The sequence below is a fragment of the Hoplias malabaricus genome, chromosome 4 (assembly GCF_029633855.1).
Source record: "Hoplias malabaricus isolate fHopMal1 chromosome 4, fHopMal1.hap1, whole genome shotgun sequence".
NCBI classification, from domain to species: domain Eukaryota; kingdom Metazoa; phylum Chordata; class Actinopteri; order Characiformes; family Erythrinidae; genus Hoplias; species Hoplias malabaricus.
In genome coordinates this window covers 60,226,613-60,245,021 of record NC_089803.1, presented here as the reverse complement: position 1 = coordinate 60,245,021, position 18,409 = coordinate 60,226,613, and the positions used below count along the sequence as shown (strand labels likewise).

General features: G+C 38.0%; 1 protein-coding gene across 3 annotated transcripts in view; it reads left to right on the top strand.

Moving 5' to 3' along the window:
* Positions 1-1,572: 1,572 nt before the first annotated feature.
* LOC136694058 (kinesin-like protein KIF21A) overlaps positions 1,573-18,409 on the top strand; it is a 40,588-nt gene continuing 23,751 nt past the window's right edge. For all 3 annotated transcript variants that reach the window (XM_066667410.1, XM_066667409.1, XM_066667408.1), the window contains exons 1-5: positions 1,573-1,909; positions 14,973-15,195; positions 16,169-16,351; positions 17,282-17,431; positions 18,183-18,314. In XM_066667410.1, the coding sequence (XP_066523507.1) occupies positions 1,869-1,909; positions 14,973-15,195; positions 16,169-16,351; positions 17,282-17,431; positions 18,183-18,314 (729 nt within the window). In that variant the 5' untranslated portion in view covers positions 1,573-1,868. The remainder of the gene's footprint in view (positions 1,910-14,972; positions 15,196-16,168; positions 16,352-17,281; positions 17,432-18,182; positions 18,315-18,409) is intronic.

The window sequence follows — 18,409 nt, the reverse complement described above, 5'->3', positions numbered from 1 at the left end:
GAACCTTGTTCTATTACTTTTGTTTCTCTTTGTGTTGAAAGCACCTAAACCTCCTGAATCTCCACTGAAAAGTGGGGAGTGAGTGCACGGTTCTATAAGCTGTAGTAGTTAAAGTCATCCACAAAGTGGCGCTGTAAAATGGCTCTGTGCTGTGTTTTCTTGTACAAACGTATGACATTTGTCTGGGTCTAAAGAAAACAGGGTTTGTGTGACTGGGTTTGTGGTTTGAAATCCAGTCTCGGGTCACTGAGGAGTTTGGTGTGTTCTCCCCGTTTCTGCGTGGGTTTTCTACAGGCTCTCTTGTTTGCTCCCATAGTCCAAAAGGCATGTTGGTAGGTGGTTTGGCTGTGCAAGTGTCCATACCTTTGAGTGACTGAGTGTATGCGAGATGCCCGGTGATGGGCAGGTGGTCTGACCCCTGTGTTCCTGCCTTGCGCCCAATGATTCTGGGTAGGCTCTGGACACACCACAGCCCTGAAGAGGTTGTAGGAGTTACAGAAATTGAACAAACCATATGAAACTTGCCTTGAAGGCTCATGTATGCATCACACTCCAAAAAAGTACTTTTAACACGCATTTACATGTGTTACATCAGGTTACATTCTTTTAATTACACGTTAATTGTTTGGGAAATCTGGATATTAACTGTTGCAGTGTTTGTAAGTGGATTATTTGCCCATTATTCCTGCTCAAGAGTTTGTGTTTAATGTTGTCAATGAGGCATGGCATTGTCTTGGTGAAATAACCATGGACTTCCCAATTTGTATTGCTTTGATGCATTACTTTGGCACAACAGGTAGTGTCACAGTCACACAGCTCCTGGGACCTGGAAGTTGTGGGTTCAAGTCCCTCTCAAGGTGACTGTCTGTGAGGAGTTTGGTGTGTTCTCTCTGGGTGTTCCGGTTCTCTCCCACGATCCCAAAAATCACGCTGGTAGGTGGATTGGCGACTCCAAATTATCCATAGGTGTGAGTGTGTGTCACCCTGTGAAGGACTTGCGCCCCTCCAGGGTGTTTCCCTGCCTTGCGCCCAGTGATTCCTGGTAGGCTCCAGACCCACTGCAACCCTGAACTGGATAAGCGGTTACAGACAAAGAATGAATGAAAGATAACTTGCTGAGTTTAACATAATGAAATATATAATGTAAATTATGCTTTTGTATTTTGTATATATATATATATATACAATTATGTAAAATGTGCCAAAACTATGCACATCATGCTTTTATTTTTCCAGTATTTTAACTAATTTACCTTTAGAATGTTACTAAATTATTACATAAGAAAATGCTACATACCACTGTTTTTCAACAAAATTGTGCACTGCCATTTGCAGAAGAAAATTACATATATATGTTTACTCCTAAATAAGATGTTAACAGAATATTGATGTTCTAATTGTAAATAAACTAAACTTTGTACCTAAGCTTGAGTAACTGCATTTCAGTTTGGAGCAGGTGGGCGTGGCCTTGTGTTCCTTAGGGGCGTTTCTTTGGTGACGTTTCTGCATTGTGAACGTCACGCAAGGACAAATGAACGTCCCGCAGCGGTTAAGAGAAGGCTTTCAGAGCCGCTTTCACGGTGGACGGGTGGGGATTGTGTATCTTCCCTTCGAAATGACATTTAAACCTCCCAGCAGCGACAGAAACGCTTATAACCGAATACAAGAACACCTAGGCTGCTGTAACTCTCATTATACTCCTCAACAGACGTTTTTTTCACGATGTGAAGCTGAATAAACCTGGCGCGAGGCGCGCTTGGAGCCTAACGGACGACCCGACGGCTAATAAAGAGCAACAAAGTCAAACCGAATTTCTGCTCGGATTTGACCTCGGTTTTGTCCGTTAACGAGCCCGAGACGTCAGGAAAATGTCGGGACTTGACGAGAGCTCCGTGAGAGTGGCGCTGAGGTAATTTCTCTTCGTCTTCTGTCAGTAACGATGCTCCTCTGAGTCCCGCCTCTCTGTTAACAACATGAACCTGTCATGGCAGGGATGTAGGCTGAGACTCGGCTTTAAATACTCAACATTAAGCTCCACATTTTCGTGCCATTCCGATCAATTCACTGTGGGAGTACAGGTATAATTACATTTAGTTGAAGTGAATGAATGTGTTATAGCATGTGAGCCTGTTCCGTCTGGGTCTCCATTAAAATGAATCTGTCATGGCTGGCTAGACGCTCTTGTCTCTGTTTTAACTGAAAGTCTGCCACATTAAGGACTTAGCTTTGTTTCCGTTGTGGATCTGTCTCATCAGAGTTTAGCTAAATAAATTGCTGTATAACAGCAGATGACCCTTATATGTTCACACTAAGGACTGAATGTTAGTTCTCAGCTAAAGGCCTCCGCAGCTTACCCTATTTCTTTGTGTCTTCAAAATCTTCTAAACGTGGAAGGGCCAGGTAGATAAAAACAAAGGGTTCTCGTGTTTATTTTTTCCAAAAGAGCTTATTTCAGACAAATTATTAACAAGTGAAATGTCAAGTGTTTTATTGTTATTTAAAATGTTCACTCCTGTTTTTTCAAAATAGCTATAACCGCTCCCAATTGGTGCAGCATTATTGTGATGTTAATTTGAAATATATTACCAATAAACTTCATATACGATGAACTTATTTCCACAAAATGATTATATCATCCAGTTTTTTAATATTTCATTCTGATAATAATATTATTTACAGGCTCATAATTGTGGCTGAAAGCTTACTGGAGTTCAATGTTATGTTACTTTCTGGGCACATTGTTTGCGTCAAAAACGAATCATGCAGCTATCTACTGTAGAGCAGTTTGACTCTGTTTCCAATGTGAGGAAAAAGTCAACAAGCACATTAACCTCGACCAGAGTCCGTTTTAGTGAATAGTGCAATATTTTATGCTAGCTCTGAATTAGGTCTGTTAGGTTTTAACATTTTAAAACAGGATATTTCACACACTCAACAACATTAAATGTATAAAGTTTTGTAGTATTTTTAAAATAGAAATTAAAATGCAAGTAGAATTATCAGTTTATATCTCTCTTTACTTTATTTCTTTACTTTTTTCTTACCTTTTTAATATATTTTTTCAGCCTACTGGTGCTTGCTGATGTAGTCAAGACTCAGGACTTGCTTTTGTGACAGAAGTTACAAAAATGTTGTCTTTTACAATAGTTTCAACGAAGATTAGTTTATAAATATCAATAGCAAAAGCCAGTCATTTGTATACAGTACAAGAGTTAAAGACCTCAAAACAGATTAGGAAAGAAATGCATCTCTCAGCCTGTGCTGTACAAAGAAATGATGTGCTTTAAAAACCATTCAGTAATGCAGGAGGCTTGGACAGGAAGCAGATAGAGGCCTGCATTGTACACTGATAGGTTTTTGTCATTGAAGAAGGCCCTGTTCAGGACAAAAGCACCAAAGCCCTGCTCAGGTTACATTGTTCCACTCCGAGAGCATGACTTCAGTTACAGAAGTCAGACTTTGACCCAGCATGCAGTAGACTGAGTGATTAGACTTAGGCAATGTCACTTGCCCCGCCTCTGTGTTTAGTAAATGCTATGGACTTCATATAGAAACATCATTTTTGTAAGGCAAACACATCATGTGAGGAAAGAGAATACGAACATGGTGTACATGGAACACAAGTGCACTCAGCACTGTCAGTGACAATCTGACTTTGCCTATGTGCACATTTTCACTTATTACTAAATTACACTAAACCTACCTAAGCACTAAGTGCTGTGCTTCTAATGATAGAATCTGACATGAAGTAAAGAGCTGCTGTGTTCAGTAGTACTTTGAAAGTTAATTCTAACTAGTTGAGCTTAGTATGTCGCATAATGTGGTAGTATAATTTTTTAATTAACTCATATATTACTTGTTGGCACTTCCAGAGTAGGGTATATAAGGGCTCATATGTTTTATTTATACACGGCAATATAAAACGTGTTAGCAAATTAGCAAGTGCAAAATTTATTAAGTGATTTGAGTATCTTGCGCATATCAAATTTGAACTATTATGAACAAATTTCATAATTCAGTTTAAGGTAATTTGGTTGCTGGTTCTATTCATTTTTGATTCAGCAATGTTTCCATTTTCAGTTTATTGGAAGATTCAGGATTATAGAACTACAACAGTTAAAACTTAATATACCCATCTCATGCTCTTTACACAATATTCTAGAGACAAAGTTAATATTGGTAAATTTTTCTGTTGTATTCTTACTTCTATATTTTTAACTTAAAATTTCCTTGAGCTAGCTAAGTGAAGGGGCATAGTACAAGGCTTGCCTGCAACTGCACACTGGGGTTATCAAAACCCAGACTATTTTTACACGTGGGTGCCATTTACATTTTAAATTAAAGTTGGAATTTGACATGGTGCGGATTAGTTTCAAAATATGTTTTGCAAAAACAATGTCTTAAACGGCATAGCATAATGAAACACTATTTAAATGAGTGGGGATATTAACTAGTAAAAAGGGTACATTTTTATTTGAGATTTTATTTATTGTAGTCAAAAATCATGGTCAGTTTGGCTTGTGTCCTTTGTGTCTACTCTTTAATCTGCGCAGCTACGAGTAAAAGACTAAGCAGCTCACACTGAGCTCAAACCCTACTGTGATCCCCCTCTACTGTATTGCCTGGACATACACACACACACACACACACACACACACACACACACATATGTTCTGGTACTTTTCATGTGGGCAGATAAAAGCCATTTCATTGTCCACTTAGGCCAAAAGGCCCATGTCCAAATAATATCACATTATTCTCAAAGCCATACTCCAGCCACAGTTTCTGTCTTTGATGTTGCTTAATATTTTAAGCATTATCCTATAAACATCAGATGTTGATTATATTATCTGACCGTTTTATTATATCACACATTTTCAATCAACTAAATAGTCTGCATATGTGGCATATGTTATTGTTATTATGTTTTTTTTTTTTTTTTTTGCATCATTTACTAGAACGTTTCTTTCAACAGTAAAGTTGTTGAATGACATCAGTTTAGATAAAAAGAGAGTTCTAAAAAGGAGGCAACTGTTGCCAGCTCAGAGTGGGATTAAATTGCATTGTTATAACTAAATGGCATTACAGTAACAGTCTCCCATTGTCTCAACCCATCAGGTTTCAATCCATCCTGTGTGTTTCAGTCTGTATGTGCAAATGCATGACACACTTTTAACTCAACTGGTATTGATAGTAGGAGTTAGTTAAACCTGGTTGAGTGTGTTTACTGGTGTATAGCTTGAGTTTTAGGACTTTGGTTGTGCTTCATCCACACTGTTGGTTGTTATAGATACAGTGCCTGTCTCTGCCTGTTGGACATTTGCCATGTGTTGACAACACCTCATTCATCTTGATGCTCAAATGTGGACTATAAAATGTATTAATCTTTTATCTCTCTAATGCTGCAGATAGACTTGTGAATAACTCCTGCATGTCTTTGTGGATCATTTACCATAGTGAGGGATTTTGTCAAAGCTGGAAGACTAAGTTATCACAGATAGAGCAGATGTAATGGTGAGAACAGATGAAACATGCCCCCTTTTTTTTTGCAACTAATTCAAATCCTTAGTTACATCTTGTTCAGGCATTTCTCTGTTATGTAAGTTATTTAGGAATGTACATGTACTAAAGCCCACATTGTAAAAATGGACCTTAATGAACAATAATCATGCACAGACTTTAATACATTCCAAAACCATAACAAATTATTCAGTGATATAAAATTTTATGCATTGTCAAATGTGTAATCCTGGTCTTTTCTTCATGTTAGTGACAGTCCATCTGCCTTGAGTTTTCCAATGATATTAGAGTAAACAAATGAACCAAGGCAACAGCCTCGCCCTTTCAAAAAGAGCTCCATTCAGTTGCAGCACTTTCAGTGAATGAGTGTAAGAGCTCATCTGTGTGAGTGTGTGCAGTTTTGTGAAGTGTTCAGCTGAAGAGCTGGACAGTGTCAATCTCTGTTTATGCTCGTTCCACTCAGCTACTGGTTCTTTTGGTTGTCACTGTACTCCAGCAAGCATCAATAAAGCCATTAATAAATGAAGGCCCTCAGGGTAACAATAGTATTCTTTGTAATATTGGTCTCTCAGTCAATGGAAGTTTACATTGCACACACTACTGTTTTCATTGCTTGTCTAATGCTAGTCTGCTTTTGACCTCTGCATTTCTTTCAGTCTGATGAGGATTTGAGGCAAAAGTCAGTGGGATTTAGTTGATTATTGAGCAATGGATTGAAACTGTGTAGATTTACAAGCTTGGCACATGGTAATATATTTATGAGACAAAGGTCATCTGAGTGTTGCTTTACTTCTCTGTGCAATAATTTTATTTTTTGCCCTGTGATGGACTGGCGACACATCCAGTGTGTGCTCCTACCTCACACTCCAGGTTACTCCATGTAGACTCCGGACTCACTGCGACCATGAACTGGATACGTGTTTAAAGAAAATTAATGAATAAATGAATGATCACGTTTTTATCAGAAAACACTTTTTAAAAGATTCTTAATATGGTTCCTCCATTTGCTATTCTGTTAGCATGCTCAAAACTGATCTAATGTAGTTACAAAGCCCCAGTGTTAATAAATAGGTTAAAAAACCAACGTGTCTCAGTCCAGTATTCTTGTTTTTCTCTCTCTCGCTGTTGATAGCAGAGAAATGGCATATGTAGTTTTTAGCCAATAGAGAGAACTCCAGATTTAGAAAAGCATGAATTGAGACAAGGATATTGCTTTGTTACTGCTCCATAGATGGGTAATATTGATTATTTTTGCTGTTTCAGATTACTTAAGGTGGAACTGTCTCCAAATGCTAACTGCATTACCTAAAGTGCTACAAAACTAAACAAATCAAGTAATAAATCAGTTTCTATGATAATTCAAACAGTGAAACTTACAGACAAGTTCAACTTCAGCCAAACACATTATTCTTTTATTACACCTTAAAAGACATAGTTTCTGAACCTTCCCCACAATTGTAGAAGTTCACGTTCATTTAAACAGTCATTAGTAATTTCATGAACTTCCAAAAATACAGGTCAGACCACCTGTTTATTACTGTAAGTGAGAGCAAGAGCAATATCTGTTCTCTCAGTAAGTGGCCTATTGAAGATATATTTTAAAGGAGTATTTGAGTTTAATTGATTTGTTGGATCACATGTATGCCTTTTAGTCAATGGTTGGATTATATTATGTGTGACTGTGTAGACCTCCAATATTTATGAGCCAGTTGAGGGGAGCAAAAGCAAATCTTGTCTCTAAGAGTGATCTGTCATTTGCATTCAAGGATGCAGCTGACTCATATACAAGAGGTCATCCAAAATTTACAATCAATATTCATGTTTCAGTCTAATTTAATGAAACTATTTCATAAACTTGCTTGCAATCACAGCATCTGCTTGGCTTCCAAATCTCTTGAGATTAATCTTATCCTTTTCTTGCTATAACTCATTGCATAGCAATGATCCCTGCCCTGAGATAGTAGTGTTTGTAGCCTGTGTTTGTCCTTGTTTGAAGGTCTTTTGGGTGCCCACATGTCATGGTTGAAGTATATGCAATAAACTGTTGCTTCAGAGGAAGAAAAGGGAACAATCGAATCATGAAAGCGTTTCAGATTCAAACTGACAATGAGAGTGGAGTTCCAACCACTGTTTTTGTCTCTTTTTCTTTTCTGTTCCAGAATTACCTTTCCTTGATTCAACCCAATTGTGTTCATTCCTGGCAATTGTTGTGAAGTTAGACAAGCGTTATGGATTGCTGTATGGGAAATGTTAGCACATTACTCAATGTAAATATGGGATGTTTCAGTATAGCACATATTACAGATTAGAATTACTTATAGGGCAACTGTGTGAAAAATCCCATGAAGATTTTGATTAGCTAAAACATTGTAGTCCCACTCAGTAGCGTACAGTTTGAAACCAGAAGCACTGTTATACAGTGACCTGTCTGTGACTAAATGTATTAGACTGAAAGAAATCTTTGCCAGAATACACTTTAGTGGGTGGAGCATGACTTGGTCTTTTGTTTCACATTTTTATTCTGGGTTTGTTTCTAAAATTACCTTTGTGCTTGTATTGGATTGTACAGCTGGAATGGCAAACGTGTGGCTCTAGTTTAGATTACAATACACACAACAACAGGATTCCACATTTTTCCTTATCTTGTGTTTTCAGCATTTCCCGTAAGTATAGTCAGCCAATATCAGATCACTCCAGGATCAACAGCTCCTTTCCATTATTAACCAACAGCAGTTTGAGCCTCTGGGAGAGGAGGTGGCTGGTTGTTTTGAGTGTCCTTGTTTTCACTGGCTTTCCTCTGGGTTTCCACTCATTGAACAGAGCCATGAGGCAATCTGACAGGTCCGTGTTGCCCTCTGAGCATTTTCCTGCAGTTGGTCATGTGTGTACTGTGACCTCTGACCCAGGAAGCAGTCAAGGGGCAGTAAGTGAACCAAGTGAACTGCACTGGGGCCAGTGAACCTCACTTAATCCCTGCTCCTCTGAGTGAACACATTCTGCTCTCAGGGATGCTGACTCTGCAAAATATTCTTTTCTGTCATTATCAAAACTGACAACTCAGGATCAGTTTTCATGCTGTAAGCAATTACAGACATGAATAATATCAGTGTTTAAAGGCTCCTGTCTATTTTTCACTTCATAGATTGCCTTATGGTAATAAGATTAACAATGTTTGAGATGTTTGACAGTTGACAACTGGTAATCATTTTGGCCAGTAAACTCTTACTTAACTAAAAACTGTAGGAACAACAAAGTAAAAGAATATACATTTGTATGATGCCCTGATCCGATTAGAAGGAAGTCATGGCTAAAGTACAGGGAATCCTCTGTTGCCTCTGAGGAAGGAAAGGGACAGCTGAATCACTGGAACATTCTCAAAACCTGTCAGGCTCAAAATAAATATGAGAGCCTAATCTCGTTGGTCTTTTTCTTTTCTGTTTCAGTACAATTCACCTATGAGACACTCATAAGGGTGTTAATTCCAGCAGGTGTTACAAATTTGGAAAAACCTTACATAGCACTGAAAAATACCACTTAAGCTAGTTAAGGTTAAATTGTGAAATTTGAGCAAGTGAGGTTTTTATCAAAGGAAAATGTGTAGTCAGTAGTGATGCACTATATATGGACTTTTATATGGACCAATATGTGGACTTTTTAGTTATTGTTATCAGTCTAATATTGGAATTTTATCTGATAGTACAACCTATACCTTGGCGCCCTTTTGTGCTTGCACATATGTACTGACACCTGTACATACACAACTATCTCTGCCATGTGGACGTTTTTCACAGTTTCTGCAGAGAACAGTTTATGGGATTAAATTTCTCTGTGGTGAAAACAAATTTAAAATATGAGCGACATTCAGTACACACACACATAATGGTTACATGATAGAAAGATACTCTCACCCACCACAATGCAGGAGCCCTTCTTATATAAAACATAAAAATAGATAGTCATTCAGCTTCAGAATTAATTACTGAAACAAGATGATAAACAATTACAAACACTCACTCAAACACACTCTCCCTCACTCAGTCGGAGCCGCTCTATGCCTTGCTCTTCAAAACAAACTACTCCAAGGTGCTAAATATTGGTTATTGTATCTACACAAAACATTTAAAATCTGTGCCTGTGTCTGTGACATGCTTTGTTCAAAATACCACAAGGATCAAACACCACAACACCATTCTGATTTTACCCCGTTTTTGCACATTTTAACAGCCCATGAAAAGCTAACTATGTGTTCTTTTGTAATAGTTCTTTTAGTATTGTGCATCTGCTCTTGGGTGTGAATTTATGCCTTGAAAGTCTGTTTAAGAAAGTTTTTTGGGAGCCTGAAGGTCAGGTAAGGCGGGTTTGTACTTGTTCCTAAATGTTATTGTCCTTGAAATTGCCTCCACATTAGGTCTCACGTAATCTTTCCACAATAGCGGCCCTTGAACTCCAAGTAGTAACTCAAAACAGTAAACTGCTCTCCGTTCCAGCCCCAGAAAATGTCAACAGTGGCTTAGTCTCAGCATAAAACACCACAAATCTGAGAATGCCTTTGTCCTGGCAGCATAATAGATTTTGCACTTGTAAGCAGAGATTTCAGAAATCACAGCAAGGATGACAAATGGAGCCTGACATACTGACAGATGATGTTGAAAGGGAAAATCCTTATAGCCAGATTTTATCTCTTTTTTTCCCTTGTTCTTTTTTTATAAGGCCAGTCAAGGACCTGCTCCTGTTGTTTTCACGGGAACAGGTTAGACAAGCTGCCATTGTGGATCCCCTGCCTGAAGTTACACAGAAAGGAAGAGATTGTGCCGGAAATGAAGGTGCCCCTCAACAGATCTGAGAACAGCTCAGTAGTTACATTTCAATAAGTTTATGTTTAAATAAAATGGCTTTTTTCACATTTCTGTTGAGGCTTTTTGGGCCGCATAGAGAACAAAAACTGTTAGTTCTGCACGTATTGCTTATTAATGATTCAGTGCTATTCCATTTCACGCTTTGGTTTTGTTTCAGACCTTAGGCTACTGCTCTTGCACAATTCTAACATGTACATTCGTGTTGAAATGTTTTAAATACATTTTATCTTTATGCAGCATCTTTTAGTACATATTCTTCACTGCTATCAACGTGCCTATGTATGGTGAAAACACTTAGCTGCAGTTTAGTTATTTATTATTATTATTTATTTATTTATTTACTTACCATACAGGTATGATCACATACTATATTGCTTAACATTTGAATAAACAATAAGTAATCCTTTGTTGTCAGTATACTAAAAAATTTGCTTTGATATTCAGAAACCCTATATGGCTTGTAAAACAATAAAAGGAGCAAGGGCCATTCAGTCACAAGTAGTAAAGCTCTTTAGTGAAAATTCCAAGGTTCTTAAATTCCAGGGACACTTATGGCATGGCTTTTCTCTTATGTTTCAGAAGTCGATGCTGCTTAGCTACTTTTCATTGTTTTACTACGTGCACACAGCCCTCACACAGGCTGGAGACAAAAAAAAAAAAAATACATTTTCCATCATGTAAAAATGCAAAGTCACAGTGATGCAGGATGAGCTGAGCTCCAGAACACCTCCCATATCCAGGACAGACAGTGCGTCAGCTATTAATGAGAATGGCAAATCGAATCACAGATAATGCTTATGTCCTCCCAGGGGGCTCATTTTTAGACTGGTACTGGATGAGGTCATCGACTCTTCTGCATGAGTCAGAGTCCTCAGTAGAACTGCTGCTGTAGATTAGCCTATTGTTTATTTTCCATATTTACAGTGTGTAGAATCATGTAGTTCACTCTGACCTCTGACAGATAACACACTCACTGTTAAATAAGTACATATGAAGCCTGTTTTTCAATAGACCGATTAGGATGGGTCACAATGGTCAGCAGCAGTCAGAGATACGAATCTCTTCATAAATATGGGTCAAGATTTAATAGTGTCCAACGTCAGTTTGAAACACAAAGTCTTTTTTGAGAAAAGGAGAACTGCAGTGAGAGCTGCTCTCTCTAATCGCTGTAATGAGCCCTGTGGCTTGAAACTAAGTTAAGCTGTCACATGTTTAAGGGTCATTCAGAACCCTGGCCACCACACCTCTGCAGTGTATTACTCGTTGATTTACTCGAAAGAATTTTACTAACCACAGATTAAAACCCCTACAACAAGCTGTTGACACTTGCAGACTTGCACATATATATATATATATATATATATATATATATATATATATAGATATATTTATATTTAAGGGTTCAACTTACATTTTTACATTTTTTCACCGATAACTACACCTTTAAGAGTTGGTAAAGGGAATTTTATTAGAAAACATAACATCTCTTCCCTGCGTGTCTGCCTAGATGTATCTGAACTACTGATCCAGTCCTAATGAGGGGATTAACATTGTAAGGAGAGTCTAATGTGGACTTCAACGGCTCAGACAGGCCCAACCCAGGGTCCAGCAATGAGCCAAACCAAAGAAAGAAGTTTAGAATGGCACTGAAAACCCATGTTATGTAATCATAATTATATTTTAGTGTCAAATTATTCAGTTCATGTCATAATTTATGAGTTATTATATTATTTCAGTGTGCATTAATAGCTTCCCAAAAACAAATTTCCCACTTACCCCAAATGTAATCAGTCAAAACCACATTGAACCATTGACATAAAAATAAATAAATAAATAAATATAATATAATAATAATAATAATAATAAAAAACTGGTGGTGGTTTGAGACAGATATGCTGGTGTAGAAAAATAGGCCTTGTAGCACAAAGTAAAATTTGGACCCTAAATGTATCTTGTCTGGTTATTTTGTTAAAACACTAGTTGTAAATCTATTAAGCCCTTAGACATATTTAGTCTTAGCTTCTCACTTCTCACTAGCTGTCTTTTGTTGAGTTGTTTCTTAATTCATTTTCCTCTCAATTTCTTGCTCTCCTTTGAGCCTTGGACATGGCATCTCAGAGCTGGATGCTAAATAGCTGGGTTCTGATGTCATGGGCACAAAATAACAGCTCTATGGTAATGCTCTGTTAATACTGTAGTCTCTGCCCCTGCTCTGCCAAGGACTGCAACACTACACTCATGTAACTACGTAATTAGCAGTGACACTGATACTGTACTGATAAATTATACATTTAACCACATTAAGTCCAGTGCTTCAGTAGAGTGTAGATCAAGCTGCTATTCTTATTACTATTCAGTTATTTATATCTCTTCATATCTTGTGATGAAACGGCCCTATTTTTAATTAATGTTTTAATTGAAAACCGTAATAATTTGGGTAAACATCAGATGATAAGTTAAGAGAATGTAAAATACAGATTGCTGTTCCTCTTCAGAATACTAACTTTAAAAGATGTAATGCCAAAATACGTTTTTAAATTTTTTCCTTTGCCCTAAAACTCGATTTGCAAAGACATATTTTGTTACTGCATTTTAAATTGTGGTATGCTACATCTATGAGGTTAATGTAGCTTAAAACTTAGTAAAAGCGTATAGCTCATCTAGGGCTGTGCCATATCGTATCATGTGCAATAATATCGCAAAATGTTTTTAAACGATAAAAAAACAAATCAGTATCGTGATTATTGTGATATTCTGATATGTTTACATAATGACATCATGCAGTTACACGTAATATGGCGTACATTCATTACGTGAGTCATTTAGGCACAGGGACATGTATGGTGGAAATTTCCTCCAAAGACGAATGACTTCAATTGTGTGGAAGTGGTTTGGAAATAAACATCTTCGCATGTTACGGTTGTTTACAAGATAAGCAAATATTTAGGGTGGCACGGTGGCGCAGCAGGTAGTGTCGCAGTTCGATTCCAGCTCCGGGTGACTGTCTGTGAGGAGTTGGTGTGTTGTCCGCGTGGGTTTCCTCCGGGTGCTCCGGTTTCCTCCCACAGTCCAAAAATACACGTTGCAGGTGGATTGGCGACTCGAAAGTGTCCGTAGGTGTGAGTGAATGTGTGTGTGTCTGTCTTGCCCTGTGAAGGACTGGCGTCCCCTCCAGGGTGTATTTGCGCCCGATGATTCCAGGTAGGCTCTGGACCCCCCCGCGACCCTAAATTGGATAAGCGGTTACAGATAATGGATGGATGAATATAATTTAACTAAGAAATTTTATATATTAATAAATTAAAATAATTAATATTAATATAAAATTAATTTTGTTGTAATAGTGTGTTGAATGAATACAATTATTTTCACTATTTTTTTTATATGGCCAAGGATATCGTTATCACCAAAATACCCTGAAATATCGTGATATTATTTTAGGGCCATATCGTCCACCCCTAACCTCATCATATAGCTGCTATAGCTCTCATTACTTGTCAGTTACATTTGCTTCTGTGCTAAACAAATGAATTTCAGACACCATCCACTGGGTGTAGGGGGAAACTTTATAATTAGATTTTAGATTTCATTTCAATTAGATTTCATTTGTGTGTGCTTAAATGCACAAAGTATCAGGCCTTGAGTTTTGAAACATCAAAGAGTATGTCACAGGATGACCTGTGTTAGGACCAGTTAGACACATTTATAGTATAGGGTGGTTTGGTAGGAAAGGACTGGAAAAAAACAAACAGAAAAAAATTAGTTAATGAAACGCAGGGTGTGACTGTGTACCTAGTGAATATGCAGAGTTTTCCCCCTCACTCTGAACAGAGAAAGCTTTGTATGCATTGGACAGTTACAGCAAGCTGGGTAGCAGCTTTTGCAGTCCTGTACCACCCTCTCAAACAGACAAGCTAATCAATCATCGCAACATAGCAAGTCATACAGCTGCAGATTCAGAACTGATTTTAATAAATAAATAACACTTTTAATGACCCCCCCCCCCCTTAAAGTTACTTCATTAATGAATTTATCATCCACATGACACTAATCTTTGTACACGGTGCATGTGTGCCTTCATATTTGAAATTGAAAGGACATTTTTTTCTCCAGGTACTCCTTCATTACTGACCTTCACTTTACATTTAATTGATGTAGTACAAACACACAAACACATCCTTGTTTAATATGCAGCCAATGCAGTCATTTCAGCTTGCTGCTGTGCATGATTATATTTATCAGTGGCCTAGATATCCGATTAGAGTATGCTCCACACATTAGTAATGTTAGTTCCTATATTCAGAGAGAAGTGTTCCATGCAGTAGGCATATATGTGCTCTGTAGAATCCTGGCTCTCGCTTGTCACACTGCAAGCCAGCCTCATACCTGCATTCCTCCAGTGAATGAAATATATATGAAATATATTTAATTAGGCTCAAAAGCCAATATTTATATTTGAAGAGTGTCCATACCATGAGCACCCAAATTCTTGCATACAAATGTAGCTGCCATTAAATTAATTCTCTCTCTCTCTCTCTCTCTCTCTCTCTCTCTCTCTCTCTCTCTCTCTCTTTCTCTTTCTCTTTCTCTCTCTAGGATTCGTCCTCAGCTGGCAAAGGAGAAAATTGAAGGATGTCACATTTGCACATTTGTAACACCTGGGGAACCTCAAGTGGTTCTGGGTAAGGACAAGGCCTTCACTTATGACTATGTATTCGACATGGACTCGCAGCAGGATGCCATCTACAGCAACTGCACTGAGAAACTCATTGAAGGCTGCTTTGAAGGCTACAATGCCACAATCTTTGCTTATGGCCAGGTGAGTCATTCAGACCACACTTAAATGCAAATAATCCTCTCAGGTGCTAGGTCAGATTAAAGTGCTTTAACTTACATAAACTATGCTAAGCATTAACACGTTCAGATTGTACATCAGCATGAGATTACAAGCCTAGATTTGTTTTTTTCTTGATGTTCCTGGAGTTTTCTGTGAAACTGTATTGCCTAATTAAGGTTCCTACAGCTGAGCTTGTCTTTGTGGAGCTTGTTTCATATCAGCACAAAGGAGAGCAAACAAACCATGAAACCTCTGTCAACACTGCAACAGTAGACTTGTTTCAACAAGAAACCTGCAGGGAGTTTTTATTGGTTTGATCAATTAACCAAATGGGCTGTTCGTTTGGAGTCTCATGTGCACTAGCTGTCAGATAGACTTGGTCTGTTTCTCTTTCAAATCACAATTACAAAACCACCCAAGAATTCCTCTAGATGGGAGCCTGACGCTCCTATCTTTTCTCCCTTCCTAACTCCCCCAGTTCTTGTCCCACCGTCAGAAACTTTAGGGGCTGCGATACAGAGCAGGGGGGATGACGTGAGAATTTGGGCCCAACATTGCATTCCTCTATCTGTGGCCATGACAACAGAGCCCCTGAGCCCCTTTTGTTTGCCTGGTTACTCCACTCCATTGCTGCAGACAGTGAAACACTTCTGTCTTTTTTATACATTGAAACTAATGCCAGCTAACAGTCAATCACCTTCTTCCTCTAGAAGTGATTAAATGCATAATGGCCTTAAGATTAACCAAGCTGTTATAGAGCCTTGTTGTTTACCATGACCTCAAAAATACTTCTCACTAAAGGCATTCAATCTTAGCCCAAGTCTGCATTATAAAGTTTATTAGGTTGGAATTAACATATTAATAGAAAATAAAGTTGGATCACAATATTGATCATCATTTGTTCCCCCCTCTCTCTCTTCCTCTCTCTCGCTTTCTTTTTTTCACTCTCTTTTAGACTGGCTCTGGGAAGACATATACCATGGGCACAGGTTTTGATGTGAACATCAGTGAAGAGGAATGTGGGATCATCCCGCGAGCTGTCAAACATCTCTTTAGGGGCATCGAAGAGAGACGGCAGGCTGCAATTGAACAGGGCCGTCCTGTACCTGAGTTCAAGATAAATGCTCAGTTTTTAGAGGTGAGACCGCTTTTTAGAGATGAGCCGTACTCTGTGACTGCCCAAACCTCGAAATGCTCAAAATGTCTGGTCGATATACCTGTTGTCTCACATTAGGGATCACTGTTATCATAAAAACACTAACTTTTATGTTGTCCTTTTGTGCTTTTTTTGACCACCGCTTGAAACTCCAATACCATAAAGATCAAACAACACAGAGCCATTTACCTGTTTTAACAGCCGTGTGGTGAACTTCAAGTTTAAGGCCATGTTAACAGCCATTGTTTACTCCAAACAAGAATTTTATTTTTCATTCCATTAGGTCCTAAGTTATAAAATGTATATAATAATTAAAGGAGTAGCAGTGAAGCAGCCCTGGGAGGACTAATAATATTAAATATAATGTATAAATGAAAATGTTAATGTCAACAAATGATTTGCCTGCAGTTTAAAAGGATAATGTTAAAAATATATTTTCTGTGAAATTTCCAGAGATATTTCCTTATCAGCTGACATTTTTAACAGCCTTTTAGTCCAGGGCTGTTTGAATATGAGAAGGAAGAGCAGTAGATATGGAAGCATAAAACTTCCGATGGTTGGTAGCTGTGTTATTTCAGGCCTGCGTGAAAGTGAGGTAGAAGACTTAACTCTCTGTATCAGCACTTTAAATTTAACTCACAGATAGTGCTTCATAGTATAGCATGAGAAGAATGGTGTTGACACATCATAGATAGCAATGTTATCTTGGCATTTGAAAATGGACAGACATTACTGCAAATGAAGCTGTCTCCCTCAGTTTGGTGTCTGTCTGAATTTCTCCAACTTTTTGAAACCTTTATGAAGAGACAAAATGTTTATTTTTTTTTACTTTAAGTAGGATAGGCTTGATCATATAGGCCACTGTCAGATTTAACCTTTGAAATCATTTGTGAAATAATTTTTCTGCGTTAGTTGTACAATGAGGAGGTGCTGGACCTGTTTGACACTACGCGAGATGTAGAAGCAAGAAAGCAGAAATCCAATATCAAGATCCATGAAGATGCCACAGGAGGGATCTATACAGTGGGAGTCACCACACGCACAGTCATCTCAGAAGATGAGGTCAGGTTTAAAGCGTGTGTGTGTGTGTGTGTGTGTGTGTGCATAAGATATGTCTGCACAGTATATTTTTTGTTAATTATTAACACCATACAGGTCTTTGCAATATTGATATCACAGACTATGTAAATATAAGCACAAGCCTTACATGTAGTGACAGTGTCCTTTACTTTGTGTCATAAGCATTCAGCCCTTTCCTCCTTCAGTGTTATGTGTTTAGAAGAATCCAAATAAACCTACAGTTAAAGAAAACATTTGTCAAACAATTTGTAGTTCAGCAATTTACAGATTTTATATTTTAATTCATACATTTGCCACACAAGCAACTAAGTCTGGAAATGTGACTTGCACTAATATGTCGACATATTATATTTAATGGATCCGATATTATAAAGATATTAATTAAAGTAAATTGAGTTTCAATTTTAACAGGAACAATGTTTTAAAGAGGCTATGCCCTGTGCTTGTCATGCTAAATTTACTATAACAGTATTTAAATGAGTCTCTGCATGATGTCTGTGGTGCCTGTGCTTATTTAATCAAGTGAGACTTTTGATATTATTGACAAACTTGGGTGACATTTTTGCATTTCATTGTTACTCAGGAGTAGTACTGTTTTGTCCATGATGTACAGGTTTATGTCTGTTTGTGTTCTTCTTGACCATATATATATACATTTATCTTTAGTTCACTGTTTTTCTGCCTGAGTTCTTGCAGTGCAGTAATCTGTTTGTGTTCCTCTATGGTTTCCCAGATGATGCAGTGTCTGAAGCTAGGTGCTCTGTCCCGCACTACTGCCAGCACTCAGATGAACGTCCAGAGCTCACGCTCACATGCCATCTTCACCATCCACCTGTGCCAAGTCAGAGTCTGTGCTTCCAGCAATGTAGGTGGTGCTGTTGACCCCTAAAGTCCTCCTACTCCCAGGTCCCAACCAGGCTTTCAGGGATTTACTCACATCTCTGGCTGAGAACACATCAT